The 22,304-nt window shown below is 38.0% G+C and overlaps 1 protein-coding gene across 5 annotated transcripts in view; it reads right to left on the reverse strand.

The window, feature by feature from the left end:
* Positions 1-9: 9 nt before the first annotated feature.
* LOC149801982 (armadillo repeat-containing protein 6-like) overlaps positions 10-22,304 on the reverse strand; it is a 28,026-nt gene continuing 5,731 nt past the window's right edge. For 4 of the 5 annotated variants that reach the window (XM_089956382.1, XM_089956379.1, XM_089956383.1 and 1 more), the window contains exons 2-6: positions 21,919-22,035; positions 11,549-12,197; positions 5,118-5,263; positions 3,480-3,749; positions 10-816 (exon numbers count right to left, since the gene is read on the reverse strand). In XM_089956382.1, coding sequence (XP_089812508.1) covers positions 607-816; positions 3,480-3,749; positions 5,118-5,263; positions 11,549-12,197; positions 21,919-22,035 — 1,392 coding nt within the window. In that variant the 3' untranslated portion in view covers positions 10-606. Of the gene's footprint in view, positions 817-3,479; positions 3,750-5,117; positions 5,264-11,548; positions 12,198-15,582; positions 15,717-21,918; positions 22,036-22,304 lie in introns of those variants that run through there. The other variant, XM_089956384.1, reaches the window with a different exon arrangement.

A 22,304-nucleotide genomic window follows, 5' to 3' on the forward strand; every position in this document is an offset into this window, starting at 1 on the left:
CAACATTAACAACATTTCTGCTCCAAGAATCCATAGTGTTTCATTTTAAAAATCATTTAAATGACATTACATTGCAATAAGGCCATTTACATATCTAAGTGAATGCATTTACTGATTTCATATCTATCATTATACAAAACATTTTTTTCTGCAATTATGTTCATAAGAACTTTTTCTAACTGAATTTTCAAATCCAAAAAAGTGAAATTTTTTAATATAACTTGCAACATTTATTTTAACGTCACACAAACCTCATAATGTCCTTTACATACATGCATGTAAACATGTCATCCAAATTTCATTTGCCTTGGTCAAGGGGGCAAAGACTTGAAACAAATCTGATAAATTAAATAGTAGGAAAATTCAACCAGAGTTTTTTTCACATATGCATGTAAGGTAGTCAAGAAACTTTTATCTTTTGTCTAATGGTCTGTGCTAAACTGTGACAACTAGACAGTCAAGGACGTGAGCAGATCAAAATAACCTTGAAATACTTGTATTATGTGCATGAAGTGCATATTAACCCATGAAACAGCCAACAATTATCATACAAACACATAGAACAACATATCTGTTACAAATGGATACTGCTAGAACAAGCTACAATCATTGAACAAGTGAGCCCTTTTCTCCCGTCCAGAGTTCTTTTAGCTCGACATGACAACCAAGATCCCTAAGGGCTGCTTTAGCTTCATCGTCACATGACTTGTATTTTCGTGCTTGGTTGATGACAGATTCAGCCCCTGATTCCAAGATAGGAGCACAGTATTCTGTTGCTCTAGCAACAATGTTTCTCAGGGCCATGCAGCCTTGTTTCTGAAGAAAAAACAACAATATTAGTACGTTCTTTCTGAAGACTACTGATATGTAATAAGGCAAGACATGGTTCCTTATGAAGACAGCAAAACTCTCTGCACATTTACTTGCTTTAAAAAACATACAAGGTATAAAATAATCCTAACATATTATAACAGCGGTGTAGCATAAGCTCTACCGCACTTAGCGCAGGTGCCCTAATACAAATAAACTGATAATACATCCCTTTGTCAAAATAACAATATAGAACTTCAACAAATGAACAATATGAACTCGGTTTCTTAAACTTAGCTCTTTTATTTTTATTTGCTGGGCATATTATCCCTGTTTACATAATGTAGCATGTACATTATTTTTTTAAGACTTGAGGTTGGATGTTCTTATATCTATATGGCCTTATGAACAGTTAAATGCATCACAATACAACAGTAAATTTCAAATATTAAAAATATATTTAACAACAAAAGGTCCCTCTAAGGGACTGACATTCTACTGGGGGAAAAGAATTTCCACATATTCAAAGTAAGACCATTTCTTCCATTTACCTGCGAAGTGTGAAAACCATTTCGCATATTCTTCATATATAAGAAGAGTTTCATATTAGCTGCTGCAGTGGCCATATTGGATTTCAGATTGGCACCATTTTCATTTATAACCAAGCAGACATCATTAGAAGTCTTTTGGTCAAAACTCCATGTTAGTATAACCATCCATTCAGAATGAAGTTGCATTAGCAAGATTTTCATGACAATTGAAGTGGCAGTCATATTTGATACATGAATGGCACCACTTTTGTTTAGGACCAACTCTGAATCATAAGAAATCTGTTGGTGAAAACCTCATGTTGATATAATGTCTGTTTGGGAGAAGTAGAGAAAATATTTTTAGGACAGTCACCATGATAGCCATATTGAGGATCCATCTGCATCATTTTCATTTACCACCAAAAAGACACCTCAGGAACTCTTCTGATGAAAACCGCGTCTGAAAATGACTTTCCTAGTAGTAACACTAACAAGATTTTCAAGATGGCCTGAATGGTGGCCATATTTGGCTGTCAGATCAGTACCATTTTAATTTATGACTAACAAGACACTAAGAAGTCTTCAGGTGAAAATGCCATTCTCATATATCTGTTTTGGAGGAGTAACACTAACAAGATTTTCAAAATGGCTGACATGGTGGCCATATTGGGTATTAGATGAGTGCCTTTAACATGAGCGAGACATTATAAGTCTTCTGGTGAAAGCAGAATGTCGATATGACCAGTCATCTAGGAGAAATGGTTTTAAGACTGTTCAGATGACCAATGTGGCCATATTGTAGGTCAGATTGGCACCATTTGAATTACAACCAACTAGACACCATAAAAAAGTAATTCAGTGAAAACCCCATGCTGATATGATCATTCATTCATTTGCATGTAAACACAATTTTCAAGGTGGCCATTGTGGTGGCCAAACTGGATATCTGAGAAGCACCATTTTAATTCAGGATCAACTAGATATCATAAAAAGTCTTTTAATATAATGACCATGTTGATGAAACCATCAATTCTGAAGAAGTAGCAATAATAAGATTATCAAAATGGCAGCCACAAGTGGTACCATTTTCATTTAAGACCAAGTAGACATCATAACAAGTCTTCTTGTGAAAACATGTCAATATGACTTTCTGCTTAGGAGGAGTGGCAATGATAAGACATTTAGGATGGTTACTGTGACTGCCAAATTGGACAGCACCATTTAGGACCAATCAGACATAATAAGAAGTCTTGACATTATACAAAGTATTTTAGTGCCAACCCCATGCTCATATGACTATCCATTCAGAAGCTGTAGAAACAACAGCATTTTCAAGATGACCACTTTAGTGGCTATATTAGACATAAGACTGGTATCATTTTCATTTGGAACCAACCAGACAACATAAGACCTCTTCTGGTGACAATATGGATTTCCATTCAGGAGAAGTAGTAATAACAGAATTTTGAAAATGACTGCAACTGTAACCATACTGGATGTCAGATCAGTACTGTTCTCATTTAGGAGCAACTAAATATTATCAGAAGTTGTTTAGTGAAAATCCCATATTGATATGACCATCAACTCAAGAGTAGTGCGAACAGGATTTTCAAGATGGCCACTGTGGTTGACATATTAGACATCTGATTGGCACCAATTTTATTAAGGACCAATAATAAATAAGAAAAGTCTTCTGGTGAAAACTCCATGACATATGACTTTCCATTCAGGAGGTGTAACAATAACAAGATTTTCAAGATGGCTGCTGTGGTGGCCATATTGGATGTTAGTTCAGCACCATTTCATTCAGTACTAACTAAACATCGCAAGAAGACTTTTAGTGAAATCCCGAAGATATCACCATCCATTTGGGAGAAGTAGCAATAACAAGATATTTTTAATCTAGCTCCTGTGGTGGCCATATTGTCTGTCTGAGCAGCACAATTTTGATTTAGAATCAACCAGATCATGGGATGAATGTGCATGCAAGGCTTCATGGTAATCTTCCACATATGTTATAAGGAGTAGCAATAGCAAACTTGTACTACATGACAGAGGAACATCAGACAATGGATGGAAAAGGGACGAAAGACCATGCCATAAACTCTTCTGGTGTATGACTAACCGAGCTAAAATTACCAGAACTCCTTCTTTATCTATGTGTATTTTCATTGCCTGCAGGATGACCTCATGGCCAGAGTTCTCCATAACTCTTACACAGTGATCTGGCTTTCTCAGGGTCAGCATTGCTATTGCTGCACATCCTATCTCTGCTATTGATGAATGAGATTGATGCTGCACAAGGGCAAACAAAATAAGCTCCATCCCTCCTGCTTTTACTATAGCATCCTTGATATCGTCATTCCCAGCAAGTGCTTTCAGTACAAACAGAGCTTGACGCACAATGCCCTGAAAGGCATCAACAAAGTTCATAATTTTCATTCAAAATATAATAAAAATATTAACATTTATCAATCAGCACATGCATGATTCATACAATGTAGTGAATAATACAACTTGTATACAAGTTTAAATTTTATATAGTTTAAAAATATTTCTCAACTTTTCAAGTGATGGCTTGGAGAGATTTTTATTAAAGGGATAAGATTGGTACATCTGCAGAAGGAGTTTGAGCCCATGCATAAAGTCATTCCTAGTTCTATGACAAAAGGTGGCACAAAACCAACTGTGTATGACTTGTTTCTCCATGACATCATTCCAACAATGTACAAAATAATTTTATTTTACATACAAAAACTGGCCTGATAACATGACAACCTGGAGGGAGTTTCGACAATCTCTAACTCCTGAGCAAACTGTATATAGGTACTGAATACTGGACTGCTGAAGTACAAAGAGAATGTGTAAAGATGATGCTATACAGGGTGCCTTTCATAGTTAATACAAGTGTTAATGATTCTATGTCTCAAGTAACCTAAGACCTTAAAACTTAAATGAAATATAAAACTTTGTCCTGTAAGAGATATTACTCAATATTATTATATAAAACATTTATTTTCCAGGCTAACAATTTCAAGGTTTAGTGAAAAATACACTAGTCTCCACAGTGTATTTCATGGTTTAGTGAAAAACAACATTGGTGTCCACAGTGTATTTCATGGTTTAGTGAAAAACAACATTGGTGTCCACAGCATATTTCATGGTTTAGTGAAAAACAACACTGGAGTCCACAGTGTATTTCATGGTTTAGTGAAAAACAACATTGGTGTCCACAGCGTATTTCATGGTTTAGTGAAAAACAACATTGGTGTCCACAGTGTATTTCATGGTTTAGTGAAAAACAACATTGGTGTCCACAGCGTATTTCATGGTTTAGTGAAAAACAACATTGGTATCCACAGTGTATTTCATGGTTTAGTGAAAAACGACATTGGTGTCCACAGCGTATTTCATGGTTTAGTGAAAAACAACATTGGTGTCCACAACAAAGTTCAATGTGACTTTAACTTAAGCATTGTAGCAGCCACAAAAAAATCCATTAAAAAAAAACATAACCACAAGAAATAGTGAATTCTGTGCATAGTATTGAATGTCTCCATGTCTCTACACTAAAGAAGCCAGTTTCCTCCACATTAAATACAATTCTAAACTAATACAATTCTGAACGAACACCTGTGACCTTGAAATGATCAATTAATCAATCAAATTTGCTGTGCTAGTGATGAAAAACAAATAAAGTCTGATTTTAATTCCAAAAACTATCCTCTTATTTTATTGTAACTTCTTTTTCCTTTGCAGCACTCCCTTCTTACCTACCTTGTCCTTTATGTTTTGCTGGAATGACGTTAAGATGAGATCCAGGCCCCCAAGATCCATAACTTCTTTGCAGAACTCGTCTCTTACAACCAGTTTACCCAGTGTGGAGAATAGCTCCCCTTGTATACCTTTATCTTCCGTGTACTCTGAAATATTTTATACCAAAACATGGTTAGGAATGCTGTGGAATTTACTGCACAAAGCTCTACAATACATGTGCCCTAAAATAAGAATAATTACATGGGATACAACAGCAAATTATGTCATTAAAATAATTTTACATGCTACATTTAAAAACCTGTGAAAAAACATTTTCTGGAAGATCATGTAATTTCTCTCACTTCAAGTCAATTATATCTTTCCTGTATTGCATGAGTCAAGCTAGACTTGAATTTTAGGGAGAAATGACTTCTCCTTTTGGACAGAACAGGTAGAAGTGAGAGCTCATCAGGGAGAAGTGGACGCTAAACAAAAAAAATGAAGATTTAAGTGAAGGAATATCATCAGATTCTACTGATATTGGAGTGACAAATCTTTAGAATTCAGAAATTATGAATGATCTGGACAAGAAACTTTCACATTTGCAACAGCAAGAAAGAAATGAACTTAAACAGTTATTATTTGAATATAAGCATTTATTTCCAGATGTTCCTACAAGAACAAAATTTTCCTTGAATTGGAAATTGTAAATAACAAACCTGTGAAACAACACCCATACAGGATGAACCCTTTCAAACAGGAATACTTGAAAATAGAAATTCAGTATTTGCTGGAGAATGATTTCATAGAGACCAGTAAAAGTGATTGGAGTTCACCATGTATGGACATGATTTTGATCTTCAATGAAAAAAAGCTGAAAAAATTATTGGGGGGTTTGGGGGTCCTCCTCCAATGAGGTCTTAAGGGGCTGTGGCCCCGTACCAGGTGTCCAGTGGGCTGATGGCCCCAAGCCAAAAACGCATTTTACACTCATAAAAAACTGCTCCTGGTGCAACTTACGATCATATAAAATAAACCAAAATAATCATTTGAAAAGCTAATAAAATGTTCAACATAACTTCAATAATTTCACAATATTTATAGTCACATGAATTTGTTCTCCAATACTATTGATAATGAAGTCATTTCATGTGCATGTCAGTGTTCACATCGTAATTAAGCCACAATAATTTCTCAATTTTTGCTGTAAACATATTATACTTCTCTCTTTTCATAACAAATCTGTAAAATAAACACCCTAGTACATCAACTATATACAAATAATCCCATACATTCACGTATCTTTTTCTCCAAAGGACACAACTTGTTGATTAGCCAGTCAAGACTTTTTTGCAGCTTTGGCAAAGATTTCTTTTGCTTTCCTTTTTGTCACCACTGACTTTTTTGGCTCAATGTGCAATCATTTTTTTTCCCTTCTCAATGACAGTCTTTTTCCTTTCAAGCTGGTGCTTACATTGGTGACAAGAAATCTTTCTTCTTTTAGTAATTAACTGCACTTTTTCCAGATGCCTTCTGAGCTTCAATATTTCTGTACTCTTCCATCCATGATTACCGTAATTCAGATCTTTATTGCAGAGGTCACAAAATGCCAGTCCTCTAGCGTTCAATTTTATTATAAACTGACAAACTACATTTCCATCAACTTTTCGCTCCAGCCATTCCCATTTCCATATGATTTTTAAACCTTTAAGTAAACTTTTTGTGTCATGGTTACTCTCTGAACAACATCAGTTTCCATTACACGAAGATTCACTGGATGAATTATAACCTTTGACCAATCAGAATACTCTTTACAAGAGTCATGTGCTAATTAATATATGGAACAAATTATTTACAAGGGTTACTGAGGAATGGGAGCAGACAGACCATTTTTAGAAAACCAGATCGAAGATGATATAAAAAATGGACTATATCAAGAAAAATCTTATTCAAGTCAGGAGAAAAGTGGAATTCCATTATTAAACAGAGAAAAATCATGTCTGCATGTATACTTTCCATATGTGCACTGTTTATACGAAGGTGAACAGTGTGACAAAAACAGATTTGTTTCCATTACCAAAAATCGAGGACTGTATTGATAAGATCAGAAATGCCAAGCATATCACCAAATTTGACTTGATGAAAGGAATTTGGCAAATTTCACTTACCGAAAGTGCTAAGGGAATTTTGGCATTCATGACTCCAGATGGACTTTATCAATATAAAGTGATGCCATTTGGGAAAAAAAGGGTCACCAAGTAGTTTACAACGTCTAATGAATACGATCACCCCATGTCTAGATAACTGTGATGCTTACATTCATGATGTCACCATCTACTATGACACTTTGAAAGAACATTTAGCAACAATGTGGAAATTCTTTGACAGACTCACTGGTGCAAGTTTGACAATTAATTTATCCAAAAGTGAGTTCTGCCATGCTAGTGTGACTTTTCTAGGACATATTGTGGGACATGGACAAGTTAAACCTATAGATGCTAGGGTCAAAGCTCTCTCTGAATTCCCTGTGCCTGTTAGTAAAAAGCAACTGATGCGATTTTTTGGTAAAGCTGGATACCATCGGAAATTTTGTTCCAATTCTTCTATAACTGGTGAACCCCTGACAAATTTATTGAGTATGACTGAAAAATGTCAGGAGGCTTTTGATAAGTTAAAAGCCATAAATTAAAAGCGTGCCAGCTCTTACAGCTCCAAATTTCAACCAATCATTTAAATTGTTTGTTGATGCAAGTGATGTTGGGGTTGGAGCAGTATTGATTCAAGAAGACAAAAATGATGTTGATTATGCAGTGTGCTATTTTTCTAAGAAATGAAATAGGCACCAAAGAAATTACTCAACAATTGAGAAGGAATGTTTGGCTTTGACAATGGCATTACAACATTTTGAAGTTTACATTAGTTCAGTTCATTCTTAGATTATTGTGTGATCACAACCCCCTTACTTTCATTACTTTCATTGGCAAGATGAAAAAATAAAAATAAAAGAATACTAAGGTTGAGTTTGTTGTTACAGGAATATAATATTGACATCAGGCACATCAAGGGAAAAGATAATTTAATAGCAGATGCATTTTCCCATGAATAGAAATGTATTATTTCATGTACACTGTGTATAAGTCATAACTGTTCTTGTTATGTTTATGTTTTTAAACCTATAATTAATCTATCGTAAAAAGAAATCTTTTTCATTATGGGGGGGGGAGTGTTATGTATATTTGATTTAATTAAATTATTTGTTTGTTAGTTTCAAATTTTTTAAATATTTTTTTTTATCCCATTGCATGCTATTGTAATTTTATTTACTGGATTTGATATTTTCCAGAAATTCAGTTCAGTTTTTTGAATACTATTAGAACTTTGTATCTTAATGTTGACCTAATTCCTGACCTTAATTAAGAATTTGTAATAGTTGAAGTAAACAACTTTAAAAAAAAAATTTCATTCATTCCTAGTGTGGAATTTTAGGATGGAATTGAGGCTGTACTGGGTGTACTTGACTTTTTACATGTGAATAGCCTCTACTTCGAAATTCTGGAATTGTGCAGTGGTCAGATTTAATAGTGATGTATTAAGAAATAATTTTAGTTGGGCTTTTAAAACACTTAGACGTCAAGGTGTTTTTTCTGTTGTGACCAGATGGAGTTTAATTTTAATTTTTCTTCAAATTATTTGGATTCTAAGAGAGTATTTTTCCTGAAAATACTTGTGCTCGGAATTAATTCTTGGACAAAGACATTTATAGAAATTTTATTTAGAATTCAAAACTGGAATATTATTTTCTCTGGTTCAACAAAGAACTGTTGACACATCAGTACCATACTGATTACAGTATACATCAACACATTCCATTTTGGATTTTCTTTGGGACTCGAACTCAAATTCATTAGAACATTTTATTGCTAGGACTTCTAATTTTTAATTTGTGGATTACTCTTGGATTATTTTTGGATCTGATTCTTAAAACTTTAAGTTGTTTTCCTATTTTTACCTTGTTTTTCTAGGGAAATAAATTATTTGTTAAATTTTACAAAGCTTGTTGTCTTCACTTTTTTCATTTTACTGTTAATGAGAGCCTAAACACAACACAAGCCAGTCCAATCCATAGATAGTGCCTCAACAGCCCAGGCTTTGGGATCCCTGACTCGGGAGACAAAGGATGGGAGCCTGCTATTCCACCTTGTCAAAAACACATTCACAAATGGTTGATTCCATCAGGTGCATATTGGAGTTGAGACCATTCTGTCTGTATAAGCTGACTGTCCTGGGACAAAGAATCTTACTTTTAGACATCCAGAATAGGATGAACTTGGATGTGGATTTGTTGTTGATGACCCCAATTTAGTAAGTCCCACAACAGTATGCAAAGGACTGTTAACTTGATTCTGCCTAGCCATTTGAGGTAAGTCACCACCACAGAGTTGCTGGATAGACTGAGGACTCCCATTCCGATAAAAAGTTCCTGCCATCAATGAATGGCTTTCAAAATGGCCTTCATCTCAAGGATATTGATATAAAGATGCCAGTCCTGTGGAAACCACACTCCACTGGCTTCCCGAAAAGATGGTAGTAGGTGTGCTTCCCCCCTCCAGCCTTTTGTACTTGCATCCACAGACTGTGATCTCTTGTGGTTGTACTAGCAGTATACCAGCTGTGAGCCAAGTTAAGTCACTCCAAGTTTGCAGATGGTACATCATATTTGTGCAAATGGGGCGAGGTTGGTCCAGTGGGCAAACTTTGGCCTCTATTGGGATCAAGGAATCATTTGTAATGGATGGATATAAAGGCGACCCAAGGTGCTGAGGTCCACTGCCGTGTTGAGTAAGCCTAGAAGACGAAGGAATGTTCTTATTATCAATGCCTGTTCATGTGGGAGACATACTGTTTACCTGTGTGTTGAATTCCATACCTAGATGAACAAATTGGTTGAGATGGTACTAGGTCAGATTTGTCCTTGTTGACAAGGAAACCCAGATTGTAAGCAGTGTAATAAGGGTTATAATATTCTGTTCTAATATATACCTCACATGATGTTTTTGCAGAGAGTCAGCCAGGTAACTTTATATTGCTGCCTTAGAGATGGTAAGACATATGGCATAACACGGTTCACCAGATGAGTCTGAGCTGATTGTGAAGTCTCCCTCTTAAAACGGAAATCCAAATGCACTATGGTGTTTCCATCAAGAACCAAAGAGTGTAAATGAATTGATTGAGGGTGCTCAAGTCAATAACAGGGCACTGAGTGCCGTTTGCCTTTGGGACCAAGAAAAGTCTGGAAAAAAATCCCAGGGGTTTATATTTTGAACAATTTCTATTTCTTTTTCTGAAAAAGGTTCTTTATTTCTTGCTGCAAAAGTGGTGGCTTTGAATGGGTATGTTGAAATGTTTGTAGCTAATGAAACTCTGGACAGAAGGGGAAGAATTCTGAAAGTGATGCAGGGTCTCTTGGAAACCAATTGTCAGGTCCAATGATCATCACGGCAAAAACTTGTCCCATTTAGCATCAAAGAATTGAAGCCTTATTCCTACCGGGATCTTTGGAAGGATGGTGTGGAGTGGAAACGATGTCATTTTCTGGAGAGATGGAGGCGGTCATGTTAAAAAACTTTGACGTTAACAATCGCTACTTCTCTGTCTTTTGTCCACTTTGGCTCATGAGAACCATGGTTTTCAACCTGAGGAACCATGGTAGGACAACTTCACAGAAGTTTGTGTTCAAGTCGTGTCCCTTGGTTCCTTTTGTTGGTTTTACAAAACAGCCTTGTATCAGTGTTGCAATTATGGGGCAGGAGAAAGCGTTGCCTTTGTGTCTTGTTTGCATACTTTGTGGATCTGGCTGTTAAAAAGTAGATTAGCGGATAAGGGTAGAGATCACATCTTGGCATTATGATGATCCTTAAGGAAGATGGAGGTGGAAAGCAGTGCATCTTGTTCAGCCAATCGTAAACTTGCAGCTGCAAAGACAGTATTGGCTAAAGTACGTTGAGCAGCTCTGTTCATGACCTGGGCCATTCTGAAGACTGACTTCCATGCACGTATCATTTAATAAGGCCCAAATAAAAGCTACAGCTACTTTTATAAAAAATTTAACAAAAAGACCAGTGAGACAATAAAGATGACAGTGAGGCTAACATTTATTGCCTTTGTAATAGTCTTTTATGACTAGCCATTGCTCTAAGCTTTCCCCCATAGCTTACAATGATGATGTAATATGAATTCATTTATTTAAAAACTGAATACAGCAAGTTTGACCAATTCATAGTATTGTACACCAATTTCACCATGTTCATGGATATCTGTGGCCAAAACTGACAAATATCCAGTGAACTTCTGACTTTATTTCTTAGTAGCCCCAAAATTGGTACAAAAGTCATATAAAATTATTTTCCAAATTTTGAAGCAAAGCCAGATATATTACAAGATTATATACAAACCTTTACAGATCTCCAGTAAAGCTTTCAAGGCATGTCCTTCCAATACAATCATCTTGGCATTTTCGTGTGCCTGACCAAATGGAACTCTAACATCATCATCAAATGTCAAAACTCTCAATGCAAAAGAAACTTCTTTAACAATTTTTGCTGATTTCTTGTGAATATCTAAAGTTTCAATTAATGCCTGAACAAGACCAGCTTTCACATAGCTTTGTCTATTCTGCTCATGTTTAATACATGTCAGACGTATCAATCTCACAGTCAGTTCTATTACATCTTCATCCTTGCATTCATTCAGAAACTGAATCAACAATGTGACTCCATCACTATCCAAGACATCAGGTTGTCCATTTGATAATGAACACAGAGCTGATAGAGTCCCTTTTAAATGAGAAGTGTTGGATTTGAAGTTGTGCAAAGCTTTTATTAAAACAGGGTAGGCATGATGTTTTCCTGCTAAACATCTCCTTGCCAGATCCACATCACACTCAGCCTGGATTGTTTGCAAAAATTCTTCTGCCTGATCAGTCTGACCACTGTCCATTGCTTTGGCTAGATTCTCAATGGCTCGAACAACAGGATGCACGGCTGTCCCTTCATCTCCTCCATAAAGGCCTGGGTCACATACTATTAAACTCAAGTCAATACCCTGTGAAAACAAAATTTTAGAGTAAAATATGTTTCTTTCATGATAATGTTGGTCAAGTGTGAGCTAGGTCAGCCATTTGGCACTGTCAGTCAATTTATAGTGCCATCAATGCAAATGGACACAAGCTGTTACCATACCTACCAATTACCAATAGTGTGTGTGTTGTGAGTGTGTGTGTGTGTGTGTGTGTGATTTGGATTTTTAATGTAGATTTAACAATTTTCCAGTCATATCACCAATACTGTACTATTTCACCAACTCAATTCGATCACATTACGTCTTTAAAAAAAAAAAAAAAAGAGGCTCTTTTCTTTCTAAATTACATTTGATCAGGATGGTTTTTATAGTATTGATAAAATTTAAAGGTTTTTTTTAACTAATTCAGTTAGTTTCATTTTAAAAATGACAGCACTTGGAAAATCAAAACTCACTTTTTTTTAAATTCTAAGACATTTTCAAAGAATTCAAGGATTTTACAAGGCCATGCAGGCCCTGGACTGGCTCCAAAGCCCATCAACTGTCAGATACTACTGAAAATGATGAACCAGGGATGTAAATGCAAGGATGGTTTGTGAGCATGTGCCTGTATTATGATTGGGTAACTATTATGAAACAACCACCTTGTACTATAAAATCTGGTTTCTTCTTCAAATGCACATCCTGATCATAATATGCTAGAAGAATGAGCAAGAGACCAAGGTACTGTATTGGTCTTCAAAAATATATGAATCAGTCTTAAGCCAAGTGAGATAAACATTGTGGTTAGCACATGGTTTAGGCTTGGATGCAGTTTAAAGAACTGTCACTATCATAGATCCAGTGAAACTTGTGTAACCCACATTACCAGAAAGATGTTAAACATCCTGGGAAGGCAGCCCTTTGTGCTGCAATCATATGTCCCACATGGTCTTTAGGATGCAAGGTATCAAAAGAAAAAGCTAGAAAGTATCAACTTTGACCTCCTTCTCATTGCCTGCATAGTGTCTGTTATGGAGCAGAGGTGTTCAAATCCAATGATGGTGGCAAATGTCCAATCCTTGCTTTGGGTACCATTTCAGATCTCTCAGTGGATTCTATAGATGCCCCTGGGACAACGGGTCCAAGAAAACAGCATTTTCAAGGTAAGGAACTGATTCCACGTGAGCAAGAACCTGTTCTCGGCAATGAAGGGCAGTCAAGATTGAAACCGAACCATCAAGAATGAACTGCAGAATAGTTCAGGTTGACCAACAAGGCCCTGACTGATTCTGCCTGCTGTAGCTACAAAGACTAGGATGCAGGTTTTGTGTTAGAGGTTAACAATGAAGACTCAAGGCAGTGGTTTAATGGGTGTTTTATTCAATCATTTCGGACCCCAAAGAAGATTAAATTTCAGATGAAGGGCCAAAGCCTTTGGTCCAGACCAGTTCTAAAGTTCACAAGAGCTCTTGGAGAGCTCTTTGTTTTGGTCTTTATCATCCATTTCATGGAATGGTAGCAATAAATTGTAACTGAAACTAATTTTGTTTCCTTGGAGGTTCATAGGAAGATGTATGCTATTTGTTGTCCTGTGACTTTTAAGGAAGAGATGTGTTTCGGATCATATCCAGAAAGAAAACTCTCCATTTCCTATAATAAATGTTCAAAGCGGTGGTACTTCTTGCAGGAGCATCTATGATTGCTGCTCATTCTCAGAATTGTTTCTTTTGAGGACTTGCTGTATATATGAGGTAGGTATACATTTTCAACAACTCTAAGATCGCATGGAAAAAACTGCATTCTCAGTTGTTGAAACAAATGGGAAGAAGGCAGGATGTTCCTAAGAATCTCTGCTGCCAAGTTCAATAGATATCTGATCCGTTATTTTCCCACTTGAAGGGGAGCCATCATGAGTAGATGGCATTCTAAGTCTGTTGCTTTTCAGAAGACTCTGGGAATGAGAGAGGTTGAGAAATTAGCATGCTTTGAAACTGCTCCAATTCTGGGAAAAAGCTTCAAGTTTTAGATCTGAGACTGAAGAGAAAACAGTCTGGAGCTTTGTGTTCCACCTCATGAAAGGACTAGCAAGGAAAAACTGGATCTGTCAGATGTTGGATGCACTCCTAATGTATTAAAACCAGGAAAAGCATGCAGTGACTGAATATGCCAGGTATTAGATGTAGTCCTACTGTATTATGACCAGGAAAAGCATGGAATGAATGAATATGCCTGGTATTAGATGTAGTCCTAATGTATTATAACCAGGGAAAGCATGGAATGACTGGATATGCCAAGTATTAGATGTAGTCCTAATGTATTATGACTAGGAAAAACATGGAAGAACCAGATCTGCCAGGTACTGAATGTAATCATATGATCAGAAAAGCATCTGAAGAAAAATCAAAAACAAGTGATTAGTGATCTAAATGTAAATAAGGAGGGAAAAGAAAGATTTACCCTCAGGTCATCTTCCTGGATATTTTCACTTTAAGAAAAGGATAATATGAGTAATCGTACAAGTGATTAGTAAAATACTGTTTTAATATTTAAATAAAATTTTTTTTCCAAAGTGAGAAGATTGCATGATTTAACTGGTCTATCTTCACATTACTGGCTGTGTCAGTGTCAGCTAGCTCATGAATAGTGAAAAGCAGTTCTCACCATTTTGGATAAGTTGAGTCATACTATAACTTGACAAGGCTATTTAAATTATACATATAACTTGTCAAGGCTATTTGAATTATACATATAACTTGTCAAGGCTATTTGAATTATACATATAACTTGTCAAGGCTATTTGAATTATACATATAACTTGTCAAGGCTATTTTAATCATCTATATAACTTGTCAAGGCTATTTGAATGATACATATAACTTGTCAAGGCTATTTGAATCATCCATATAACTTGTCAAGGCTATTTGAATTGTATATATAACTTGTTAAGGCTATTTGAATTATACTTATAACTTGTCAAGGCTATTTGACTTATACATATAACTTGTCAAGGCTATTTGAATTATACATATAACTTGTCAAGGCTATTTGAATCATCCATATAATTATGATGAGGCTATTTCCATTGATATGCACACCATTCTTCCACTTTCCAAAAGCACTATTAGTCTCTCTCTTTTTTGTTTTATAACTGTAGAACAAAGAAACACGTCAGCAGATAAAACTACCAGGCAAAAACATTATTTTGATACATTTTCAGACAGAGAAAAAAGGACTTATTTTTTTTATGTCCAAAAACATGCAGAAAATGTGGTACTCACCCCCCACACCACATTATTAGAATGGTCCAGGGATCATAATGCAAAATCCATCATATATAATGCTTCTTCCTGCAATAACTACATATATCAAGTCTGGTCAGAAATTATTGGAAATATGTCATTATAGTTATAATATTTGTATATCTGACCTTTGACCCCTTCCTGGGATGCAAGAAGTGAGGGCTAAGGATGATACCTCACTTGCATTTGGTTATCCCACAAGCAACATAATTATAAAGCTTCAAGAATTTCCATGCTGTGGCTTAGATGGGATCATAGACAGACAGAATACCAATATCCCTGCAACAGTGGAAAAAACATAAGGCTAATAATAAATAAATGCTGACCTTGATACAGGGAATAAAGACTTTTTGTGAATTGGTAATATATCAAATGGCCTGCTTATGCCATGAGCTTTGAATGGCAGCTGTGAACACAAAGTAACTGATCAAGTTCACAATAGAAAGGACTGAGTGCATTGTTTTTTAGTTTTTTATTCCCAATTTTTTTATATTAATTTAATACAACTGTACTGTTATATATGTTAATGGAACAGACTGACATGTCAATTAAACGACATAATCCAAATGATTCATTTTGATTTTGCCCACAGAATGGTACATGTACCAAAACCATTCTGACCTTATCTCAACAGGGTGTTATATAGCACATGATAATTGCAGCACATGCTAGAAGGACCATGATTACCTTGGATAGAAAATACTGCTGTTGTCCTAGCTAATATAAATACTACTCTTGCAATTACAACAATAACAATCACCAATATTAAAACCAATCTTTTGTATAAAACTGCCAGATTAAGTCCACAAAATTATGTGCTATACTGATAGTTTCACATGCCCATCTCATTACAATCCTATTGGATTCTGGATGAATATTGCATGTCCAGTTTATTGTAATGCTCTTGCAGTCTGGATGAATCTTTCATGTCTGGTTTACTGTAATGCTATTGGATTCTGCATGGATCTTGCAAGCCCTCTTAATTCTATTGAATTCTGGATGAATTTTGCATGTCCAATTCATTGTAATGCTATTGAATTTTGGATGGATCTTGCATACCTAGTTCACTGCGGTGCTACTGGGTTCTGAGATGGATGCTTCATGCCTATCTCATTATAATGTTATTGAGATCTCGGCAAATGCTGCATACATATCTCATTACAATGCTACTTAGTCCTGAGGTGGATGCTGCATGACCATCTTATTACAATGCTGTTGGGTTCCAAGGTGGATGCTGCATGCATATCTCATTACAATGCTACTGGACTCTGGTTGGATGCTGCATGCCATTCTGATAATGAATATTACTGGGTTCTGGGTGCATGCAATTCTAATGAGTTAACGATGGATGCTGCATGCCATTCTGATAATGAATATTACTGGGTTCTGGGTGCATGAAATTCTAATGAGTTAACGATGGATGCTGCATGCCATTCTCGTTAGGATGTTGTCGAGTCCCGATGTGGATGCTACACATCTTCCATATGGTTGCTTCATCATCATGTCCATCTCAATACAGTAGTATTGGATTCTGAATTAAATGTTGCATGCCCATTTCATTACAGTGCTATTCGGTTCTGGGTGGATGCTACATGCCTTTCTCATAAAAGGCTATTGGGTTCTGGGTGGATGCTACATGCCTTTCTCATAAAATGCTATTGGGTTCTGGGTGGATCTTTCATGCCCATCTTACAAAAATGCAAACAAAATTAAGGCTAATGTTGCATGCACACCTGATTACAATGCTACTGCATTCTGAAGTACATGCTGCATGTCCAATTTATTGTAATGAAACAAAGTAACAGGTGGATGCTACATGCCCATTTGATCATAATGCTACCAGGTTCAGGGTAGATGCATCATGCCTGTTTCATTACAATGCTCCAGGTTCTGGGTGGATCTGGAATGCCCATTTCAACACAATGCTATTGGGTTCTGGGTGGATCCTGCATGCCCATTTCAACACAATGCAACTGGGTTCTGGGTGGATACTGCATGCCCATTTCAACACAATGATACTGGGTTCTGGGTGGATCCTGCATGCCCATTTCAACACAATGATACTGGGTTCTGGGTGGATGCTGCATACCCATTTCAACACAATGATACTGGGTTCTGGGTGGATCCTGCATGCCCATTTCAACACAATATTACATACTGGGTTCTGGGTAGATCCAACATGCCCATTTCAACACAATACTACTGGGTTCTGGGTGGATACTGCATGCCCATTTCAACACAATGATACTGGGTTCTGGGTGGATGCTGCATGCCTATTTCAACACAATGATACTGGGTTCTGGGTGGATCCTGCATGCCCATTTCAACACAATGATACTGGGTTCTGGGTGGATGCTGCATGCCCATTTCAACACAATGATCCTGGGTTCTGGGTGGATCCTGCATGCCCATTTCAACACAATGATACTGGGTTCTGGGTGGATCCTGCATGCCCATTTCAACACAACGATACTGGGTTCTGGGTGAATCCTGCATGCCCATTTCAACACAATGATACTGGGTTCTGGGTGAATCCTGCATGCCCATTTCAACACAATGTTACTGGGTTCTGGGTGGATCCTGCATGCCCATTTCAACACAATAATACTGGGTTCTGGGTAGATCCTGCATGCCCATTTCAACACAATGATACTGGGTTCTGGGTGAATCCTGCATGCCCATTTCAACACAATGATACTGGGTTCTGGGTGGATCCTGCATGCCCATTTCAACACAATGATACTGGGTTCTGGGTGGATCCTGCATGCCCATTTCAACACAATGATACTGGGTTCTGGGTGGATGCTGCATGCCCATTTCAGCACAATGTTACTGGGTTCTGGGTGGATCCTGCATGCCCATTTCAACACAATGATACTGGGTTCTGGGTGAATCCTGCATGCCCATTTCAACACAATGATACTGGGTTCTGGGTGGACCCTGCATGCCCATTACAACACAATGATACTGGGTTCTGGGTGGATGCTGCATGCCCATTTCAACACAATGATACTGGGTTCTGGGTGGATGCTGCATGCCCATTTCAACACAATAATACTGGGTTCTGGGTGGATGCTGCATGCCCATTTCAACACAATGATACTGGGTTCTGGGTGGATCCTGCATGCCCATTTCAACACAGTGATACTGGGTTCTGGGTGGATGCTGCATGCCCATTTCAACACAATGATACTGGGTTCTGGGTGGATCCTGCATGCCCATTTCAACACAATGATACTGGGTTCTGGGTGAATCCTACATGCCCATTTCAACACAATGTAACTGGGTTCTGGGTGGATCCTGCATGCCCATTTCAACACAATGATACTGGGTTCTGGGTGGATCCTGCATGCCCATTTCAACACAATGATACTGGGTTCTGGGTGAATCCTGCATGCCCATTTCAACACAATGATACTGGGTTCTGGGTGGATGCTGCCTGCCCATTTCAACACAATGATACTGGGTTCTGGGTGGATCCTGCATGCCCATTTCAACACAATGATACTGGGTTCTGGGTGAATCCTGCATGCCCATTTCAACACAATGATACTGAGTTCTGGGTGAATCCTGCATGCCCATTTCAACACAATACTATTGGGTTCTGGGTAGATCTGGCATGCCCATTTCAACACAATGCTACTGGGTTCTGGGTAGATCTGGCATGCCCATTTCAACACAATGCTACAGGTTCTGGGTGGATACTGCATGCCCATTTCAACACAATGATACTGGGTTCTGGGTGGATGCTGCATGCCCATTTCAACACAATGATACTGGGTTCTGGGTGGATGCTGCATGCCCATTTCAACACAATGATCCTGGGTTCTGGGTGGATCCTGCATGCCCATTTCAACACAATGTTACTGGGTTCTGGGTGGATCCTGCATGCCCATTTCAACACAATGATACTGGGTTCTGGGTGAATCCTACATGCCCATTTCAACACAATGTAACTGGGTTCTGGGTGGATCCTGCATGCCCATTTCAACACAATGATACTGGGTTCTGGGTGGATCCTGCATGCCCATTTCAACACAATGATACTGGGTTCTGGGTGAATCCTGCATGCCCATTTCAACACAATGATACTGGGTTCTGGGTGGATGCTGCATGCCCATTTCAACACAATGATACTGGGTTCTGGGTGGATCCTGCATGCCCATTTCAACACAATGATACTGGGTTCTGGGTGGATGCTGCATGCCCATTTCAACACAATGATACTGGGTTCTGGGTGAATCCTGCATGCCCATTTCAACACAATGATACTGGGTTCTGGGTGAATCCTGCATGCCCATTTCAACACAATACTACTGGGTTCTGGGTAGATCTGGCATGCCCATTTCAACACAATGCTACTGGGTTCTGGGTAGATCTGGCATGCCCATTTCAACACAATGCTACAGGTTCTGGGTGGATACTGCATGCCCATTTCAACACAATGATACTGGGTTCTGGGTGGATGCTGCATGCCCATTTCAACACAATACTACTGGATTCTGGGTAGATCTGGCATGCCCATTTCAACACAATGCTACAGGTTTTGGGTGGATCTGGCATGCCCATTTCAACACAATGATACTGGGTTCTGGGTGGATCCTGCATGCCCATTTCAACACAATGATACTGGGTTCTGGGTGGATCCTGCATGCCCATTTCAACACAATGATACTGGGTTCTGGGTGGATGCTGCATGCCCATTTCAACACAATGATACTGGGTTCTGAGTGGATGCTGCATGCCCATTTCAACACAATGGTACTGGGTTCTGGGTGGATCCTGCATGCCCATTTCGATACAATGATACTGGGTTCCGGGTGGATCCTGCATGCCCATTTCAACACAATGATACTGGGTTCTGGGTAGATGCTGCATGCCCATTTCAACACAATGATACTGGGTTCTGGGTGGATACTGCATGCCCATTTCAACACAATGATACTGGGTTCTGGGTGGATGCTGCATGCCCATTTCAACACAATGATACTGGGTTCTGGGTGGATCCTGCATGCCCATTTCAACACAATGATACTGGGTTCTGGGTGGATCCTGCATGCCCATTTCAACACAATGTTACTGGGTTCTGGGTGGATCCTGCATGCCCATTTCAACACAATAATACTGGGTTCTGGGTAGATCCAACACGCCCATTTCAACACAATGATACTGGGTTCTGGGTGGATCCTGCATGCCCATTTCAACACAATGATACTGGGTTCTGGGTGGATCCTGCATGCCCATTTCAACACAATGATACTGGGTTCTGGGTGGATCCTACATGCCCATTTCAACACAGTGATACTGGGTTCTGGGTGGATCCTGCATGCCCATTTCAACACAATGATACTGGGTTCTGGGTGGATGCTGCATGCCCATTTCAACACAATGTTACTGGGTTCTGGGTGGATCCTGCATGCCCATTTCAACACAATGATACTGGGTTCTGGGTGGATCCCTGCATGCCCATTTCAACACAATGCAACTGGGTTCTGGGTGGATACTGCATGCCCATTTCAACACAATGCTACTGGGTTCTGGGTAGATCTGGCATGCCCATTTCAAGACAATGTTACTGGGTTCTAGGTGGATCCTGCATGCCCATTTCAACACAATGCTACAGGTTCTGGGTGGATACTGCATGCCCATTTCAACACAATACTACTGGGTTCTGGGTAGATCTGGCATGCCCATTTCAACACAATGCTACAGGTTCTGGGTGGATGCTGCATGCCATTTTATTACAATGGTACTGCGGTACTGAGTTCTGGATGGATGCACAATGTTACTGAGTATTTTGCAGTTTAATACAGCATTTAGGCAAGAATAAAATTCTGCAGATTAGCTGCATATCCTCAACCCCTACCCCACTGCATGATCAGCACTACACCCTGAAATGACACCCCCACCCTGTAATGTTCTACTTATCTATGTGCAAGTCTCAGGCACAATAATGGTCCAGTTATCCTCACCAAGTAACAATTGGAAGTGCAGACATTAATTTTAGTCTGAATTGTTGGGCCAAGAAAATACAAATTTCCATCATAAAAAATCCAGGTGCAATTTTTTTACATATATATTATTTACATAACCCCAGTAATGAGCTCAAGTCATTCAAATTAACAGCATATTTGCTACCTAGTGATAAAATCTGATATTTCTTCAAAATTACAACATAAATGCTTCTTGAAACATCTGTATGACAAAGCACATCATTTGTATTAAATTATGCTACAACAATGGAAACAGACATCAAACATCTTTTCTTTAAATATGCTGGAGAAAAAAAACTTTCAATGATTTCCACAATTTATGGTGATATGTCAAATTAAATCAAAGACATGTACTTACAACTTGCAGTGTGACAACTGTAAATGTTATTTCTGAAGTCCAGTAAATGTATAATCAAATTCTTTTAAAGAGGAAAATCAAAAAGATATTGCATGTTAGTTCATGATAACAACCTGTGCCTCAAACTGCTGTACAGCATCTTCTATAGCATCTTCCACTGACATCTCAAACTCTTTGATGTTCTCCAAAACAACATCATCAAATGTCTGCTGTGTAATCTGCTTGGCCATCTGAAAATAAATAAATAAATAAATAAACAGTGGTTTGGTTTGGTGTTGTTACAGAATGGCAACACAACTAGCTTATTAGATGCTGGGGCAAACGAGTCATGTGTCCTGCCAAGGGATGTGACACAATGACCGACCTGACCCCATTGTATGATTATAGCATGTACCCTTTTTTTTTTGTCAGAAGTCCAAGCCACTACACCTCCAAAACAAACACATACAAGTCTAACCTGTATTTTGAAAGTGTCCTTTGTGGGCAATTTTGTTTATAC

The sequence above is a fragment of the Sinohyriopsis cumingii genome, chromosome 4, assembly GCF_028554795.1.
Source record: "Sinohyriopsis cumingii isolate HCF-2022 chromosome 4, ASM2855479v2, whole genome shotgun sequence".
In the NCBI taxonomy this organism is placed as follows: Eukaryota; Metazoa; Mollusca; class Bivalvia; order Unionida; family Unionidae; genus Sinohyriopsis; species Sinohyriopsis cumingii.